Genomic DNA, 19,811 nt, shown 5'->3' on the forward strand with positions numbered 1-19,811 from the left:
GCTGCTTTACATGGAGTATTTTTTGTTGCAAAATTATTGCCAGAAACCAAGGGACAAATTCTAGAACGAATACAAACACCAAAAAATGATTTATTTAAATCAGCATCTAATTTCACACAACTATGGATTCATCACTAGCAAATTCATCTGTCACGCTCAAAGAATTTGAGAAAAACAACTCCCAAATCAATATCAATTGTAATGGTTTACTTATTTGCCAGATTTTGATACATTATTAATTCGTACATGAAATGGTCGAAAAGGATAAGCAACTTATCTTTTTTCGAAATTGCTCATGGTGGCTATGCACATGATGATCAAGGGGACTGAAAAACAGTTAAAAACAATTTAATTGCATTTTAAATATGATCTTTGAATTTTGAGAAATTGCACTTTACTAAGCGGATTTACTTTCAGCTTCCTTATTTTGTTTTGCACTTATAAATGTTGTTGGTGTTTATATGCATTTTCAAAGTTGTTTTAATAATAAACTAATTTTTGAAATGTATGTTTTTTTTAATAGTTTCTTATTAAATTCATACTACCTGTAACAATTACTTTGACTTCACCTATAAAATTTCAGCCATAATGTTTCCAGATTAACTTCTACTCTCAATTTCGTAACCACTTCAAAATGCACATCCTTCTTTCGTTAAATCTTTCCAACAATCGACGGTGGAGCCCCTGTACTTTCTTTAGGCAATGAAGTTCTGATGAGCATGTTCAAGCTTTCAAGTCCATATAGATAGTAGGGAACCTTGCACTCTTAGGTAAGAGAGAAAAATAAGAGGGATAGAGGTTAGGCTCTATGTTACCCAAGAACGCGTCCCCGGTATTTTTTTCAGGCGTCCCTGTCCCGGGGACAGGGGACGTCCCCATAAATTCTGCATATAGACAGTGAATTTTGACCATGAATTCTATAAGCAATTTGACTTAGACTCTCAATTGAACACAAATTTGCCATAAGAACTCTGCTGGTTCTTATATGTTAAGGTTCTATAATGTATATGTGTCTGTTTTATTATAGCCATCCCCTAGCCGTCCCCAAAATTGACAAAAAAAAATCACCGTCCCGGAAACTCGGGGTAACATAGGTTAGGCTTCTATATATTTATTAAAAATATTAACGTACGCAAAAAAATAAAAAATAAAAGAATATTAAGGTACTAATCTTATAATAAATATAATATTAAATTAAAAAATGATAATAAAATGTTTTTTATTTTTCATGCATTTAAGTGTCACCAACATGTCAAAATAAATGCTTCTAGTTTTTATTGATGGAAGTTTTTGTATCCATATGTGAGTGTAATATGCCTACGGCATAATTAAAAGACGACTTACATTTAATTATTTATAAATAAAGACACTAAGTGACTTAGAGTTCAAAAAGTAAAACTATATAAAGTCATTTAAAAAGGACCTAAAAGATTATTATTTTTAAATATAACTTCTGAAAAGTTTTGTAGGAGACTATAAAATGAGCTTGAGTAGACTCATTTCATTCATTCTTGTTTATTTATTTTGGTGAAACCCTCTTTGGGAGTCTGAGCAATTTTTCAGCTATCTAGCCAAACTATTGGTTTCGTTGACAAAAACCATCTAGCCAAACCTTGGTGAACTCATCCAAAGTTCATAGGTTCACAAATTGATGCAGATTTGAAAGAGATTGTGCAAGAAGGATATATTGTTTTCTTCCAGTTCGATTTTACTCCTCAAATTGTTTATTAAAAGATAATTACAGAGATTTGCAAGCAAAATACAAATTTAAGGATTAAAACTATTTTTTTTCCTAGCCACCCCAGTTTTCAGGAGATTCCAAGTAACCCTACCAACCATCCAAGTTATTGATTTTATGGGTGTTTGAGCATATAAAAAGGGGGTTCGTTTGAGGAGTACATAGTTGTTGTGACATATTCACACATCGCCCCATTGCAAATGGGGACCCCTTCTTTTTGCTTTCTAGGGTTTGTTTTTCTGGGTTTCTAGGGTTTTGTTTGTTAGCCATTGCTTTTCGAGTGTCACCAGGGGGATCACTAGGATGGCAGGCTCTGCTTGAGCCGAGGTGAGTCTTTGGAGCCCCAGAATTAGGGTTTCTTTGAAAGTCTTCCTTAGGGCCTAGTTTTGCTCTTGTTGCTAATTGTGTCTTGCTTGGTGAGTGAGTATCATTCTTGAAGGTCTGAGTTAGGTCGAGTTGGTGAGTGATGAAGTCTGGAATGTCATCCTGATCTTCAAATGCCCTGGAATTTGGCTAAGTCTGGAATGTCTTGATCCTGAAAGTTGACTAAGTCTGGAAAACTGAAGAATCCTCCAAAAACTAGATTTTGCAATATACCTCCTGGAGGTCCGAAACCACTCTCAAACATCCTGACAGTATATATGGAATATAACTTAAAGTATAAGAACTTATACTTAAATGTTATATTCCATAAAACGATTCTGACGGAGAGACCAAAATGTCAAATTTCGCTCCTGACCCTTCCAAAGGGTCCAGAGCGAAATTCTTGAAAACACTCATTTTTCTTTTAGCAAGAGTCAAGACCAAGGTGGAGATGCATGAGGAAGGATCTATGTTTGCCTCCCAAAGAGGATGAGAGTTGGAAAAGTCAAGGATCAAACCCAAAAGGTGAATTTCGCTCCTGACCCTTCCAAAGGGTCCAGAGCAAAAATCTTTGTAGCTCTCATTTCCTTTCTAATTTTGACTCTAAGGCACGTTGGAAGATAAATTAGTATGTTTTTGCCTTGAGATGGAGTTGGATGGTTTTGAAGATCAAGATTTTAGCCTAAAAGAGAATTTCGCTCCTGACCCTTCCAAAGGGTCCAGAGCGAAATTCATTATATACTTCATTTTCTCCCTTGTTTTAGCTTGAAACCTTGCTCCTTTGATGAAGAATGATCTATATTTGCCTCCAGGAGAAAATTGAAGTTTGAAAAATGAACAATCAAGCCCAAATTGTGATTTTCGCTCTTGACCCTTCCAAAGGGTCGAAAGCGAAAATCCTCTTAAGGCTCATTTCCTCCCTAGTTTGACCAAATTTTGATTTGCAAGGCATCTTGAAGGGAAGAGTGGACATGTTTGGACTTTGGAAATGTTTGAAAGCCTTGAAAAAATGAAGGATTCTAGCCAAGAAGGTAAATTTCGCTCCTAACCCTTCCAAAGGGTCCAGAGCGAAATTCATTATAAACTTCATTTGCTACCTTGTTTGAGCTTGAAACCTTGTCCCTTAGGTGGAAAATGATCTAAGTTTGCTTCTTGAGATGGTTTGAAGTTGGAAAAGTGAGTGATCAAGCCTAGAATGAGATTTTCGCTCTTGACCCTTCCAGAGGGTCCAGAGCGAAAATCTTAAAATCACCTTATTTTCCTTACAAAATCAAGTCAACTTTGAGTCTTTATAGTTTGGATGAGTGTGAGGAGAGGTGTTCTTGCCCTGTTGAAGCTGATTGAGGTCAAATGATGGAGGAGATAGCTCAAACCAAGGATTTCGCTCTTGACCCTTCCAAAGGGTCCAAAGCGAAATTCCTAGAAACACCTTTTTTTTTCCATTGGAGGAGGTCAAGTCCTTGATTTTTTATGGTGTGGATGGAATTGGGATAGCATGTCCTTGCCTCTTGAGGTGATTTTGAGTTGGAGAAGTAAAGAATCAAGCCCAAATCATGATTTTTGCTCCTGACCCTTCCAAAGGGTCCAGAGCGAAAATCCTCCTAGACCTCATTTCCTTCCCTATTTGACCAAATTGTGATGTCCAAAGCATGTTGAAAGGGAAAATGGACATGATCTTGCCTTTGAGAGTGTTTGATAGCATTGAGGAATGAGGGTTTTAGCCAAGAAAGGAATTTTCGCTCCTAACCCTTCCAAAGGGTCCAGGGCAAAATTCCTTACAAGCATATATTTTTAACCTTGTTTGAGCTTAAAACCTTGTTCCTAGGTCGAAGAGAGATGAAATTTCACCTTGCAAAGAAGATTGGGATAGAAAACGAAAATCGCTCCTGAACCTTCCAAAGGGTCCAGAGCGAAATTGTGCAAAACCTATCTTTTCCCTCAAATTTATGCCAAGTCTAGTGTGGGTCAAGATTAGAGGTGTCCTTAGGCATGTCCTTGAATGGTCAATAATTATCAAGTTTGAAGGAATTAAGCCAAATGATGAAAATCACTCCTGACCCTCCCAAAGGGTCCAGGGCAAAAATTCTTCAACCACCTATTTCCCCTTGCAAAATCATGTCAAACTTGGGTTGGATGTGAGAGGAGAAGTGTTTTCTAGCCTTTTGAGGTGAATTCAACTTGAAATGATGGAGGAATAAAGCCTAAATTAAGAAATTTGCTCCTGACCCTTCCAAAGGGTCCAAAGCGAATTTTCTTTAAATCACCTTTTTTCCCAATTTTGTGCCAAGCTAAGTGCTGACTAGGGCGAGTTTTGATGGAAGAGGCCCTCAGGAATGACTTTGACTTAGCAATGATTATCAAATTTGAAGGAATTGAGCCAAAAAGTGATTTTCGCTCCTGACCCTTCCAAAGGGTCCAGAGCAAAAATCCCAATTCCACCTATTTTCTTTGCAAGGCAAGGTAAAATTTTGATTTTTATGGCCTACAGAGGAGGGAGGCAAGGTGTTCTAAGTCTTGGAGTTGATTTGACGTTGAAAGGATGAGGAAATAACCCTAAAACAAGATTTTCGCTCTTGACCCTTCCAAAGGGTCCAGAGCGAAAATCCTAAAATTTACATATCCCTTTCAAATTTATGCTAAACCATGCCTAGGCCAAGGTGAAAGATGCCCTTGAAATTGCCCTTGAGTTGATTGTTGTCTCCAGAAATGATGATTTTGGGCTAAACGAAGAGATTCGCTCCTGACCCTTCCAAAGGGTCTAGGGCGAAAATTCTTCAATCACCTTTTTCTCCTTGCAAAATTAAGTCAAACTGGAGTTGGATGAGAGAAGAGAAGTGTTTCCTTGCCTTGTGAAGTGATTTGAAATTGAAATGATGGAGAAGTGAGCTACAAACAAAAAATTCGCTCCTGACCCTTCCAAAGGGTCCAGAGGGAAAAACCCTAAAACCACCTTTTTCCTCAAGATTTGACTGAAGTCACGCCTAAACAAGGGTAAGAGATACCATTTGGATTGCCTTGGATAGACTCTTGACCATCAAAGATGCATATTTTGAGCTAAAATTGGAATTTCGCTCCTAACCCTTCCAAAGGGTCCAGAGCGAAATTCTGGATGGGTCCTATCCCTGGCTAGGTTTTGAGCAAATTTGACCTTTTGGCCTTGTGAAGATCAAACCAATGTTGCCAAGTTGGGAAGTGGATTCAATGTGGGGGAGTCCAAATGAATTGAAGTGAAGGAAGTGTAAAATGAAGCCTAAAGAAGGAATTTCGCTCCTGACCCTTCCAGAGGGTTCAGAGCGAAATTCCCAAAATCACCTAGTTTGCCCATGAGGAAGGTCAGGTTGTAGATTCCTAGCCTTTGGTGAGGAGAAGGATAGTGTATGCTTGCCTTGGAAGACATTTTGGAGTAGAGACATGATGGAATTTGTCAAAAAATGCAAAATTCGCTCCTGACCCTTACAGAGGGTCCAGGGCGAAATCTTTTGAAACTACTATTTTTCACCTTGTTTGGGCCAGGCGAGGAGCTGGTTGTGAGGTAACGTTGAAAAGAGGTCTAAGTTGGCCAAGAATGCTAATTTCGCTCCTGACCCTTCCAGAGGGTCCAGGGCGAAATTCTTATAGGGCCTGTCCCTGGAAAGAGTCTTGAACTAACTTCATTTTAATATCTTTTGTTGATGATTTAAGGTGTGAAATACTATGTTGAAATGAATTTATTATGTCCTTAATCATCTTTTGATTTGTTTTTACAGATGAAAGAAGATCAAGCCAAGCCAAGGACGACCTTCTCCAGTCCAGCATCAACAAGGACGGCCTTCTCCAGCCCAGCATCAACAAGGATGGCCTTCTCCGGTCCAACATCATCAGGGACGACCTCTTCCAGTCCAACATCATCATGGATGACCTCTTCCAGTCCAGCATTTGAAGGAAAGGTACACCATCCATCTTGCACATCAAAGACAAAGGAGGTTAAAGCAAGGGTTCGTTGAAGAAGCAGACAGTTCCAGAAGAGTTAATTAAAGTTAACTTCTCAGCATCATCAAATTGAGCATCTACCAAATTACAAGTGTCAGACAAGGTGGCATCCCAGTCATCACTCCTCCAGTCGGATTGGTCCACCGCAACGTCCAAATTCAATGTACCTGACTCATTGGAGATGGCACAAACTTCGATATACCTACCCCGGTTCTCTATTGGTCGAATATTCCAGAGAAGACATGTGTCCAAACAATACAATTGTTTCATTGGCCAAAATTGAGTTTGTTGTAACAAACCCTAATTAGGGTTTTCATTGTAAGATCTCGGCCATTGATTTCAAGTCGATCTGAACCATCGATTTGTATTGAGGGCGCTATATAAGCCCTGGCTCCTCATTTGTAAAAGGTTAATAGATAATAGTTAGTCAGTAGTTAGAAGGTGAATAGTTAGAAATAGTGAATAGTCAATTGATAGAATAGCAATTAAAGTAGAATAGAAAGAGAAGGCAAAGATTGTTGCCAAGATGTTGTTGTAAAAGACTTGTACACTTCATTGAAGAAATGGTGAAATCTATGGGTCGATTCAACAATTTGCATGGTCTCTAGACTTCTCATATTTGATTTCATGTTAGATGAGTGGAAGAAATGTGTTTGATTGATGGTGAAATTCGTATATCCATACTACTAGCAGTTTGTTGATTGCAGACTTGCATTGTGTAGTCAACTGGAATCATTCAGTTTAAGCTTAACTTCAATTGTCGCTTCTTCATTGATATGCATCAGCCTGATGGTGTCTATGCCTGTAGCGATGATCTGAACATCATAAAGTTTTCCTCCAAAGATCGCACTTTGTGGAGATGGTCCTGGGATGTCAAAACAAGACTTAGTTAGAATTTCATCAAAGGTTATTCATTGCTCCTACATTCTTAGTGTAAGAATTAGATCCTTTCCTCGCCCTCATCCTTTTTTCCTTTTTTTCGATAAATCTAGGCTAATGAAATCCTGTGTTCCAGCAATGTTCAAAGCAAATCAGACGTTTAGTCATCAAGTGTAAGTCCCCTTGTGATTCCAGCAAAATCACATCATACCACAGAGAGCTTATCCACAAGTAGAGAACCTGCATACAAGAACCTTAGAGTTGCCTCGACTGATCCTTCGGCGAGATCTTCAGCAGTCGGGAAACTTTGCTCAAGAGAGGATAGGGTACCTTTAGGTATTTTATTCTGTGTTCGCATGTGCATAAAAAACACATCAACAATAGTATGGGCATAAATTCTGTGAGTGAATTGACTCCCTTTGGAGCTGCTGTTTACATCTTCATTGCTGGCCACCACTTCACAAACTGTTTGTTAATGTTTATTGGAGGTGCTGCCACATTTGGCAAGGAAATACGAGGTTAGAAAAGTTGCAAATCAACCAACCATTATTGTTAATGAAGCATAAACAACTTCAGCTGTTAATGTATCAAGTTGAGTAAGAGTGCTGCTCCATTTCCCTGTATTTACTATTCACTCTACACTCAAAAATATTATACCAGCAACTTCTATATCAGCTTATTAAAATAATGTAATGTTCTATAATGGTCATCTTGTTTAGATTAGTTAGTTTGTATTTTCGCATTCAGTTAACAATGGTTTCATTTAGAAACATTGTCTTGTACTTTACTATTTAAGGAGACTTCGTCGACATTGTTTAATAACATCGATTTACCATAACATTAATGATAGGTGAGAAATCATTAATTTGGACACATTGTTTAATGTATCAAGTGCAATTGCTCTACATTGTTAAAACTCAGAAAAGTTGTTTAGTTTTTTGTCCTACCAACTGTTTTTGATGAAATATTTATGAGCTAAAATTCAGAAAATTGCAAAAGTGTGTTTAAATTTTGTGGTAAAGACATTACAGTGACAGTGGAAATGTCAATAGGAGTGTACAAGACTTGAATACAAATAAAACCAAGATAAAATTATGATAAAATTATGATTTGTAAATCAGAAGCCACATAATCTTCATCCATTTTACCTGTCAAATGACTCTAGCATATTTACGAAGGGCATTTAATATTCAACACCCACATGTTTTGCTTGCTCCAATAGCCATACAATGGCTTCCAGTTGCCACCATTTCTACACAAGACACATATCCATCTCTCTCTCTCTCATGACAGTGTCACACTGAAACGGAATGGAACTATGAGCTAATTATTGACCTTCAAAACTGACCAATGGATGTAAAATTTAATTCCCAAATAAAGTCTTCTTTTTTAGAAATCATTAGTCATATCTTACCACATACCCTTAAAAAGTATAAGTTATGCAAACAATATTACATTGCAATAATGCTATTGAAAGACGAGTATCATTTCATGCACATATGGACACATGAAATATGTGCCTTAGCAGATAATTACCTCTGCCATTTGCTTGTGCCCACATAAGACTGCACCAGTTGCCAAAGGATTTTGTACTTGTTTGGCCTTGGAAAATGCGTCCTGCAAATGTCAAAACCACCCACTTTATTTAGGAAACTTCACATTATAGTTTCAATTAACATACACACCTCTTCACAAACTAATATTTGTCTAAATGGTACTTCACTGTCCAATAATTTCAAATAAAATACTACTAGTAAAAACAAACCACACGCCCTGAACAGAAATACCTGTACATAGCCCCGCTCTCCAGACCAGTCATCATCAGACCTAGATAATACAGGAACTATTTTCACTCCAGAAGATTCCCATTCCTTGAACCTTTCCTGTAAAAGAACAAAATTATTTGCTGGACTATACCATAGTAAATTTATTTTAGATACAACTCATAAAAGCCACACAAAAAAATCAGCTCAAAGGTTCCCATCTCCAATTTAACAAGAATGCACCTTGTATGCCATTCTTTGAAGATTGCGAACACCATAGTAAAGCCTCACATCAGATCTATTTTTTGCATCAAATCCAGATTCCAGAAGTGAACGAATTGGACTACAAAAAAGATAGTTAGGAGTAAGAAGTCAAAATAAACAAACCTTTAACTATATTAATTAGAATATGTGTAAATTAATGCAATTAATTTGCCATCAATTCTCAAAGAAAAATTAATTAGGGGACTTGGTTTTCAAACCAGTCTATTAATTAATTTCTTTAGGGCTAATGTAAACTAGGTTCATTCAATCAAACTAAAACTTTTCCAGCTATGAAGTATGGCATTATCTACTTCAAGAAAATACTTCATTTGCTCAAACATGGATCATATCACTAGAAAAACAGCTGATTTTTGACAAACTTCTAAATTTGGATAAATAATACATTAATCTCAGATGCAGTTTGGGTCATCCAGGTAGCAACTCTGGACAAAACTTCTACATTTTATTTTTGCAATTCGGAGGCCATTTGGAATGGAATTTGGTCTTGGATATTTGACAAATTTCATTATTTCCCTAAATGATCAAAAGCTACCTCTGGAAGCATCAAAATTAGTTCACAATCTAAGCATTCCATGACAAATCTAATGTATGAATTCCAAGCTGTGGGCAAGGAATTTTCATCCCATCAAAGTAGAGCCACCAAACCTAAATCCAGAAATCAATTTCACTTTCCAAGCTATTTTTACTTACTCAGCAACTTGTTCCTGATTCCAATAAAGACACAGATCACACCATGAACAATGACTCTTCAGTTCTCAAGAAGAATCCCCTTTATTTACTATTTTCATATCTTTTTTAGTCTTTGCAATGTAAAGTTAGAAATAGACTCCAGTGAAGAACTTGGAGTTCAAGGCATATATCCTTCGCATAGAGATTGCCCTCTTTTCATGCTCTCTCATCAAAATAAAATCCAATTGTGTGATGTCCCCAAACTGAACCTCATTAAGTATTGTTAACATTAAGAAAGCTCCTTGTATTATCTTTATGAATGAGGTGAATAGGCTATAGTGGATAATCTGGATATATGATCCTGATCATTAAGACCAAAGTCATAAAGACTTGCAAGCTAAGCGTTCATCGGGAGCAGAGGAAGGAATTACGGTGAATTGTTATTAGCATGGGCTTCCTTATTCTATCACAACACTCAAGTGTCTCTATATGAAGGGATTAACAAAGAGTTGCAATTCTCTGTGCAAAGGATGAGATCAGAAGTAAAGATCGATAAAGACTGTCGAGATGGAAAACTAATTCATATTAAATATGGTGCAATAATATACAACTTGATAATCTACCCTTAAACAGAAACCATTTTTATGCTAACCAAGGAGACTCATATTAAGAAGACCCGACGATAACTAATTATCATCCGTTAACAGTAACAACTAAATATCAATGAGAAAAGATAATGGACGATTCCTATTCCATTCTTCAACGATAATATCATGGGAAGCAATTTGAATAATCAGGAAACAATTATAAGATAAAGACGGAATCATTACGATAACAACAGTCAACGCTCAGACTAAGTATTAGAATAATATCTTTCTCTTTGTGTTATTAATGATCATTTAAGTTGTTTCTAACTTCGCCTCTAGTTAATGATTGTTTCTTTTAGAAACATCGTCTTTGTAACTCTATTTAAAGGAGCTTTGTCTCCTTGATTAATTGAACAACATCGATTCTTTGAAATCCATATGCTTTTGCATCTGTATTATGGTATCTAAGCAAAAAGAATTTTTCTCGAAAAAAAATTTCAATAAAAATTCGTAGAGAATTTTTTTTAGGTTTTTCTTTGGAAAAAATTTTCTTTTGCGGGAATCGTCATGTTCGTCATTTCATGGTTTGTTTTGAACATCTGATTACTTTTGTATCACGTCGCATCTTTCTTTTTCACGCGATTTTTTGTGGCCTACAAATCGCCCTCGACCAGCGTTTTTTCGCAGCCTTTGTTTACCACACGACCTATTTTTTTCTTCCGCATGTTCTCTGAGCACGACAAAAGCATTTTCGTCGGGTTTTTCGTGAGGGATCTCTATGATTTTTTTTCCGGTGACGGGTTTTCTGTAACAAGCAACGTTTTTTTTTTAAAATCGTGTGGAGATTTTATTTAAGGCGTCTACTCAACATGACCTGGTTCATGTTCATGTGTTCCAATCGGCCTCTGTGTGACATGCAAGATCTTTTTTTGCAACCAGCATTTTTTGTCTAGGGTTTCTGCATTGTCAGCTAGGGTTTATGCCCTTCATTTCAAGTTGGAAAAAAATTTAAATTGCAGATTCTTTGTGGGTTTTTCGAGATCTGAACTGGGTTACCTTCAGATTTTTCTGGGTGCATCGTTTTTTGTGCCTCGATTTTTGAGCTGTCGGATTTACATTTTGATTTCAAATTCCTTGTGGGTTTTTTGGAGAGCTTTTTTGGGTTGGTCTCAGATTTATCTAGGTGCCTCGTTTTCTGAGCCTCAAATTTTGTGCCAACGAATTTGCCTTGGAATTTGTGCATGTACTTGTCTCAGTGCATTGAACTTCATACCTTGAGTTTTGTGCATTCAACATCTTCTCAATACCTCTTTTTTGTGCCTCGAAAAGCGTGAAGATGGCTTCTGGGCATCAATGTTTCTTTTGGTTTTTAATATTTTTTACCTGAAAAAAAATTTTGTGGGTTTTTAAATATTTTGTCCCTGAAAAAAAATCATGGGAGGGTTTATGATTTTTTCCTCAAAAATTGTACTTTACTGCAATCTGTTTTTAGTCGCACCTGGAGTTGTTGTGCGAACATCTGCACCAGTCTCTTGTTTGCAGTCTATTTTCGAGCATCTTGCTCATCTGCAATAGTTTGTAGGGTTTGCCGATTTTTTCCTCAAAATCGTGATAGTTGTTCTTGGTGTGTCTTTGGTTACAGGGAGGGGCAATTCTCCAACATCAGGTTGGATAGTTGGTGTTGTTTTGGGTCTCTCCAGAAGTTCTGCAATTTCTGGGAGAGTTGGTGGTAGACTCATCTCAAATGGCAGAGTCAATGGCAAGCTCTTGTCTTCTGTTGCAGCGTGTTTTGAGAAGAAGGGTGCAACCTTCTCTGTTATTTCTCTTGGTAGTTAGAACGATGACCATTAAGGGAGAGTATTAGAATAATATCTTTCTCTTTGTGTTATTAATGGTCATTTAAGTTGTTTCTAACTTCGCCTCTAGTTAACGATTGTTTCTTTTAGAAACATCGTCTTTGTAACTCTATATAAAGGAGCTTTGTCTCCTTGATTAATTGAACAACATCGATTCTTTGAAATCCATATGCTTTTGCATCTGTATTACTAAGCAGCGATTATAATAACCTCAAGATCATTACCGTGAATCAAAGAAGACAAACTCGCTGAAAACTCGGTGAGTGACAAAAACTCGCCGAGTTTTTGGACCTGGCGAGTAGTAATGACTTCTACTCACTAGGAAAACTCACCGAGTTTTTGGCGAGTTTTTGCCAAAAACTTGGCGAGTTTTTCTTTAAAACTCGCCTGCGCTAGCATAACAACCGAAAATGGCAAAAAATACATGCATTTTTTGTTTTTCGATATGGTTTTGGGCTGAGAAGGGGGAAACTCACTTGGAAGGGCCACGCCAAGAGCCCACTATGCCCTCAAGTAATCACCGAGTTTTTTGGTTTGTCAGTCAAGATTCATATATGGAATCTTTCTTCTTTCTTGTACTTTAAGTTATATTCCATATATACTGTCAGGATGTTTGAGAGTGGTTTCGGACCTCCAGGAGTTATAATGCAAAATCTAGTTTTTGGAGGATTCTTCAATTTTCCAGACTTAGTCAAATTTCAGGATCCTTCGGCGATGCCCCTTGACCCCAACTTGGGGCCGCTGCCCCCAAACCCCCGTCGAAAAATATAGGGGGAAACTACGCTGATGGAAGTAGGGAAAATTTAACCTCCGAGTCTGATTAGGCTCCATATAGCAACATAATTAGCATTGAAGAAATCCTGGTATTATACATTTCAGAGTTGAAAGTTTGAAACTATGAGTATGAATGATGAAATTTCAAATATGATGAAAGTTTGAAACTAGTTTTAGCTAGAGTTGGGAAGAGGAAGTTGTATTTACTTTTGGTTTTACAAAAACTGTTTACTATTTTGCTTCCAACCATCAGCATTTCTCATGAGGATGCGATTTTGTAGACACTTTGCATTTAAATATATCTAGAATTAGCTTATTTCTTTTGTGTTATCATTTATTGACTCATTGGATGCATCTTCTCATTAAATTTTGCAAAAAAAATGCATTTTTTATTAAAATTAAGCGTGTTTTTACGTTGCCGAGTTTTTCGCCGAGTTTTTCCGAGTTTTTCCCGAGTTTTCGCCTAGTTTTTTTCTCAGGGGCTTGGTGAGTCGAGCCGAGTCGCGAGTAGTTCAACCATGTCGTGAATAATAAATACAGATCGATAGTCAAGCATGGAAGAAGTGTTAGTGTTCCCATGGAGACGTTCATGAGCATCAACGTAATAAAGTTAGTATCGTACCTTCCAAACCACAAGAAAATAATATCTAAGATATAACAATTCCCATGAAGATATAACTTATCATATGCAATGTGGATCAAAAAGAATAAGGAATTCAATAAAGTATAAAAGAACAGTAAGGGGCAAGTATAGAGATTAATGAATGATGCGATATAAAAATGTGCAGTAATCAAACAAAGATGGACGAATAATGAAAGATTTGAGCTATGGTAATCATTAAGAGCATCATTTTATTATGATGACCGATGACCATAAAGGTGAAGATACGGCTTGTAGAGTGGGGCGATAATTGGATGAGACAAATATCGATGAACAACATTGAGTAATCATGAACATGTTGCAATTATAGTTTGCTAAGGAGGATTAAGAGTTACGCTGATTATGGTGCGATAAATAACAAGCACCGATAATTAATAATAGACAGTTGATATAGTCTAACAAATAAATATCAATGTCGGTTCCCCCTAAATATGCAACTGGTCAACAGCGATTAAGCCAAATATTCAAACATCGCCAATACTAGTCAAAACACATCAAGCGATTGGTTAATGAACCGATTGTTTAATAAGTGCGATTGGCATATATTTTGAAGGAATAAATAGATCGATTTGCCAGCTTTAGGAATTAGCATGTCTCTTGGACATTTAAGGGATGCAACCTTTGGGTCTTGTAAGATATATGAGAGGTATACTTTGCAGATCTCAGAGGAGGAATCCAGGATGGGTCAGATAACCAGATCGCATGAACATAGAGATTCAATCAGAATAGTAATAAAATCATCACAAAAAGATCACAGGAAGAAGTAAGAAGATTATCTTATACAGATGGTATGAATAACTAGTAAGATGCAGATTTGAATGAGATGTGCATTAGGTGTGATTTCAAAGGCAGCAAAACATATGTACCAAGTATCATCGATAAGGAGATAAATTGCAGACTTAGGAAGGAGTTGTGTGGGAACATTATTTCAGATTTAGAGAGAAGCGTATGAACTCCTAGCAGATTCAAAAGAGAGAATGAAAAGACAAATAGCAGATTAGATGAGAAGAGTATAAGGAGTTTGAGATCATATTCATGACAGATTTATGAACAGGTTATATCTGATATAAGGAGTCTTATAACAGATTTGTAGTGAGGAATTTTATAGCAGAATTGTAAGTAGATGATAATCAGTTTATGGGAGGATTATGATCAGCATAAGTCAGAGAAACTTATCAAGATAAGTTCTTTCTTCCAAAAACTATTCTTAGCATTATGAGTTAAACGTTATAGTAAAATGTCTTCAGAAATATTTATAAATGTATTACAATTCTCACTTTAAGTTAGAATGTTGTTTCAGGTCTAAATCAAGGTGAATCCCAGGTGAATCCCAAGTGGGGACATTACAAATTGTTCAACTATTTGAGGCCTTGTTGATTTTGTAATCAGTGCCATTCAATTTCACTCCATAGCATGCAAGTCCATTGATAGTGTGTTATCAACAAACGAGTATGAGTATAGGGTAGGGATATAGTAGCAATAACAGCAAATAAATTATTATTGGGGTTCACAAGGTTCGGTGAACCAATTCAGATCGAATTGACGATTTTTTTCTGAAATCAGGAATTTGTTTTAAGCATAGAGTAATCATCAAAAATCCATAGTGGGCCCTACTAAATGAAGGTGATGGAAATGGACCTGCTACATCGCTGTGAACAAGTTGAAGAACTTCCAAAGCTCTCCAAGCTTTCCCCTTATCAAACTTCTCCTCGGGATGCTTGCCCATGGAACACCCTGAACATACACCCTCTGAAAAACTGATTCAAGGTAGACATGTGACCATGTCTTTAGTGCTAAGTTGTTGAAGATAGCGGTAGTTGAGGTGACCAAACCGCTCATGCCATAGCTTACTTTTTGAATTTGAATGAGTAAGAAAAGCCCTAGAAGGAGAACTTGGCACAAAGTGGGAGAATGAATAAAGCCTTGAGTTGTCATTGACTTGTCCCACTGCTACCAAGGCATCATTATCAAGTTCCTTTACCACAACTGAATCAGGTGTAAACTCAACCTTTTTCCCATTCCCAGTGAGTGATTTGGTAGATAGAGAGAAGATTGGTAGACAAGTTAGGAACATAAAAAACATTCTCAAATGTTCCATCATCCATGTCAACCGAACCTTTCCCTTCAACCTCAACTTGAGTATCATCACCTATGTAAATGTGAGGTAACTTTGATGGCTCCAATGAAGAAAACTGCTCCTTTGTAGAACCCATGTGATAAGAGGCACCCGAATCAAGTATCCATTGTTGTGAAGAACTTGTTTTAGCTACAAATGTTTGCCCTTTTCCCTTAGACTATGAGGAAGAGGAAGGAGATGAATCCTTCTTATTGTAGGCGGATGGCAAATTGATGTTATTCTTCTTTAGGAGATGTGTCAACTCATCAACTTGCTTCTTGTGGCATCCATGCTCATCATGACCATACTTCTTGCAATAAGCACGAGTTGGTTTATCCTTCTTAGTGGAGTCCCCTTCTTGCAAGAGGATGAAGAATCGCCTTCTGATGGAGAGGATGATTGTCCTTTTTCATGTTGTGGCTTTGACTTAGATTGCTTCTTCTTCTTGTTGGAATCTTTGCATTGACTCCCTTGACTCCCTTGATTAGCCACCAAAGCCTTGGACTTTGAAGACTTGAGAATCTCCATGTTCAACAACTTAGATTGTTCCAACATCAACATTTCTATGAAAGCATCAAATGTAGGCATAGTGTAGGAACTCCCCACTGTCAAACGATGAGTATGGAAGCTAGAAACAAATGCTGCATATTCAGGTGAAAGCTTGTCCAACAAGTTGAATATCAACTGAGCATCATTTTTGTCAATTCCACAATCCTTAAGCTTTGCTCTTAGCTCATTTGCTTTGGTGACACAATCTTGGATTGTATCAAAACTCTTGGGATCCAAGTTGGTGAGCTCATTGTCAATCTTGTAGCCTTTGATTTCATCAACTTGACCATACAATTTCTGAAATATTTCCCAAGCCTCTTTCATTGTAGAACACTTCTCAATGTGAAAAATGAGGTCATCTGATACATACTTACACAAAATTCCAAGAGCCCTGCAATTCTTAGTGAGCCATTCTAACTGAGCATTAGGATCAGCCTTAGGATCTGGTGGTGCTGCTATTGTTCCATCTATGTAATGCATGAGTCCTTTTTCCATTAGTTTGCTCCATGCTTTAATTTTCCAAGATGCATAGTTATGTGGAGTTAAAGGTGGAAAATTTATGAGGACTCATAGCAACAAAAATGAAAGAGCACAAGGAAAGAGAAGCACAATCACACAAGACACCCCCCCAAATGTGAGATTTTGCCAAGATCAAGGGCACAATGAAAAGCACAAAAGAGAGACAATAGTATGACACGAACAAATTGTATTCTCATCAATATACAAATGATCAACTGGATTAACCAATACAATGAATATAGGCCTGCATATATAGGCAAGGCCAAATGGATATGTGAGCACACAATCATGACATGTGGCTCAATGAGAAACAAGGGTAGGTAAGAAAAATTAGGGGTAGGTAGGATAATATTCCACAAGAGGTGGATCAGCCACCGAATGTGGAATGTAACAGCAAGATAAGAACACAAAAGGTGGAATTTCTCCTACAAGCATCATCCCTATGTGCACACTTCCCTAAGTTTCTTATATCCAAACTACGATGAGATGCATTATCCTGAGTTAACTTAAGTAAAGTGTAATTATATCCTATAAGAATAAATAATTACACCAACACAATTATCCCTTGTAGGCCCTCCTTAAGAATCACAAGCCATTAGATCATTGATCAATGTCTGCCAACTTCCTTTGCCTCATCACAACTGAGATTGACCTTAGCAGATCCTAGGCTGAGGTGGCAAGATCAATGGTTACCACAAGCTTTTAGCCTTCTCTTATGTTCCCCTTGATGCCTAATGTTGCAAATTTGATCCCAACACAACCAATAACTGATTGTCTAGAACCTAAAGACTATGTGTGATCCAAATTACAATTATGTCATTACAATTCAATTAGCAAATGCTATGTGTAAGAATATGAAATCATACGCATTCCACATACACATTAAACACAAGGATTTAACTTGGGAAACCCTTTTGAAAAGAAAACCCATTAGCACAAGAAAGTTAACTATTGTATTGATTTGTCAAAGCACAATCCAAATGCATTCTCCTTACAGCCTTCTTCAATCTATAGACTTCCGTGTACAACATCAAACACTATTCCAAAAATCACCACATCATCCAGCATAACCTCTACATCAACCAATTCCATTTGCACTACAAATTACATATAACCCTAACTCATTATCCTACAATCCCAACTAACTCAACACTCTAACCACTTACGGAATACCATCACACAATCATACCATGACATCAACCGGCTACATGTTACTCCAAACTAACATCTCAAAATTGACAAACAACTCATCAGCATAGAATCATAGATAACTCAACAATGACTTAGTAATCAATTGTTGATCAAACATACCTGATAGCGAATGTGTCTTCCTACAGTACCACCAAGACCAAACTATTGCTCACAGTAACAGGGACAATTATGATAACCTGATCAATTGTTAATGCACACACTCTATTAATAATCCATGTGCATCTTCAGTGCCCTTCATACTCCAGCAACATACTATATTCATGATGCAGTAATGAATCCTTAACCACACCTCATGCAGTTGCTACCATGATACACTGGGCTCTAAGGCAACTCCATTCCATACCACAAAGTCTGCAATCAAAGTTATCAACAAGAACTTGCTCAGTGCCATACCTTCTCTTACTCAAAAACTCTCTATGGGTGAATATCACCTGAAAGTTCCAACATGCCCAATCTAATGATGAATCAGTGAGCATTAAGGTGTATATGAAGTGTAGAAATACTTTAAAGTTTTAAACCTTTTCCATGGTATGTGATGAATTTTGCAAACAGCAACTCTTAATACAAAACCATAACTACCCTCCTCTCCCAATTGAGTGGAAGTGTGTCACGTTCTCTCCCTCTAGGTTTGTGCATGAAGAGTTTGGGAGAGACATTAATTAACTAAATCAAAGATTTCACCTTCTTACTCACAAGCTGATAGTGGGACTAACATGGTTGCAAAGAATCAAGGTGATTCTGATGTATTTTCTTAGGGGGACATTTCATTGTATTTATCCTAGCAAGTGCCTGAATTGTTCATAGAAGATGACTGTTTACAAAACAAATGGCACAAAAACTGGCAATAGATCCCCGGTGTGCAATTGCTTAGGGAAGAAACCTTATGAAACTCTTCCACCCTCAATGAATTCGGTTTGGAGCAATATTGCTGATCCTTTCCTTTCTCCGCTGGAGAATAGCTTGTTCTTGGTAAACTTTCTGTCTATGGATGAAAAAGATTATGTATAGAATAATGGTGCCCAGTTTTTTAGAAAAAATAATGTTTGTGTTTGTGCTTGTACACCTTTCTTTGACCTAGATACAGCCATTAAAATTAAGGCCTCTTTGTGGATTCGTTTGGATAATCTCTCACTTGTTCAGAACAATCTGAGTCGGATCAAAAAGCTGGTTGAAAAAGTGGTTGCAATTATCAGATGCTATGAGGATTTGTTTGCTTCCCAGAACAGATGTGAGTGATGGTGGACTTATCTAAACCTATCTTGCACACCATTAAAATATGTTCCTCTCTAAACTCCAAACTTCAGTTTATTAATTTTGAGGCCTTCCCTTTCAGATGCTTTTGATGCAACCAAATGGGGCACAAATTATTGGAGTGTACTTCAAAGCTTCCCTTGGGCTTTGGTGCTTTTCATTTGCAGAAATGGTTTCTGAGCATGGGACGCCCAAATGCAGATTTTGTGAAAAGAAATTTTGGGGGTGAGGACTCTGAAAATGGGTATGGGCATCATAGTAGGTCCTCATCCCCTGGTTTTTTGGTTCAGAATGAGGACTCATTTCCCATGGTAAATGATGTTAATCCTTTGAAATTGGCCAAGGCATGTATGCAACCAAATTCCGAAGATTTTCAAAACTGGGTTGAGACTGCTTCTCAGAAGGATGAAAAAGATTTTTTGGCTTCCACTGAAATTCTCTCCATCTTACAAATGGAATCCAAGAAGGCTGAGGCAAATTGTGGTTCCACTAGAAAACATTGAGGACACCACACAGAAGCTGAAAGGTTGCATTTCAAAGCTTTGAACATTATTGCTGAGGGTTCCAAGTGGACACTAGAGGAGGCTCTTCTTTCAAACAAGGGAAGGAGAATCCTTTCA

General features: G+C 37.3%; 1 protein-coding gene across 7 annotated transcripts in view; it reads right to left on the minus strand.

The window, feature by feature from the left end:
- The window catches only part of LOC131035385 (fruit protein pKIWI502), a 41,615-nt gene that overhangs the window by 18,281 nt on the left and 3,523 nt on the right, over nucleotides 1-19,811 (minus strand). For 6 of the 7 annotated variants that reach the window (XR_009359466.1, XM_059214122.1, XM_057967067.2 and 3 more), the window contains exons 2-4: nucleotides 8,956-9,055; nucleotides 8,737-8,832; nucleotides 8,486-8,566 (exon numbers count right to left, since the gene is read on the minus strand). Coding sequence is in view for 6 of the 7 variants with exons in the window: in XM_059214122.1 (XP_059070105.1) it covers nucleotides 8,486-8,566; nucleotides 8,737-8,832; nucleotides 8,956-9,055 (277 nt within the window). In the remaining variant the exon portion in view is untranslated. Of the gene's footprint in view, nucleotides 1-8,116; nucleotides 8,250-8,485; nucleotides 8,567-8,736; nucleotides 8,833-8,955; nucleotides 9,056-19,811 lie in introns of those variants that run through there. The other variant, XM_057967068.2, reaches the window with a different exon arrangement.

The sequence above is a fragment of the Cryptomeria japonica genome, chromosome 2 (genome assembly GCF_030272615.1).
Source record: "Cryptomeria japonica chromosome 2, Sugi_1.0, whole genome shotgun sequence".
Classification (NCBI taxonomy): Eukaryota; Viridiplantae; Streptophyta; class Pinopsida; order Cupressales; family Cupressaceae; genus Cryptomeria; species Cryptomeria japonica.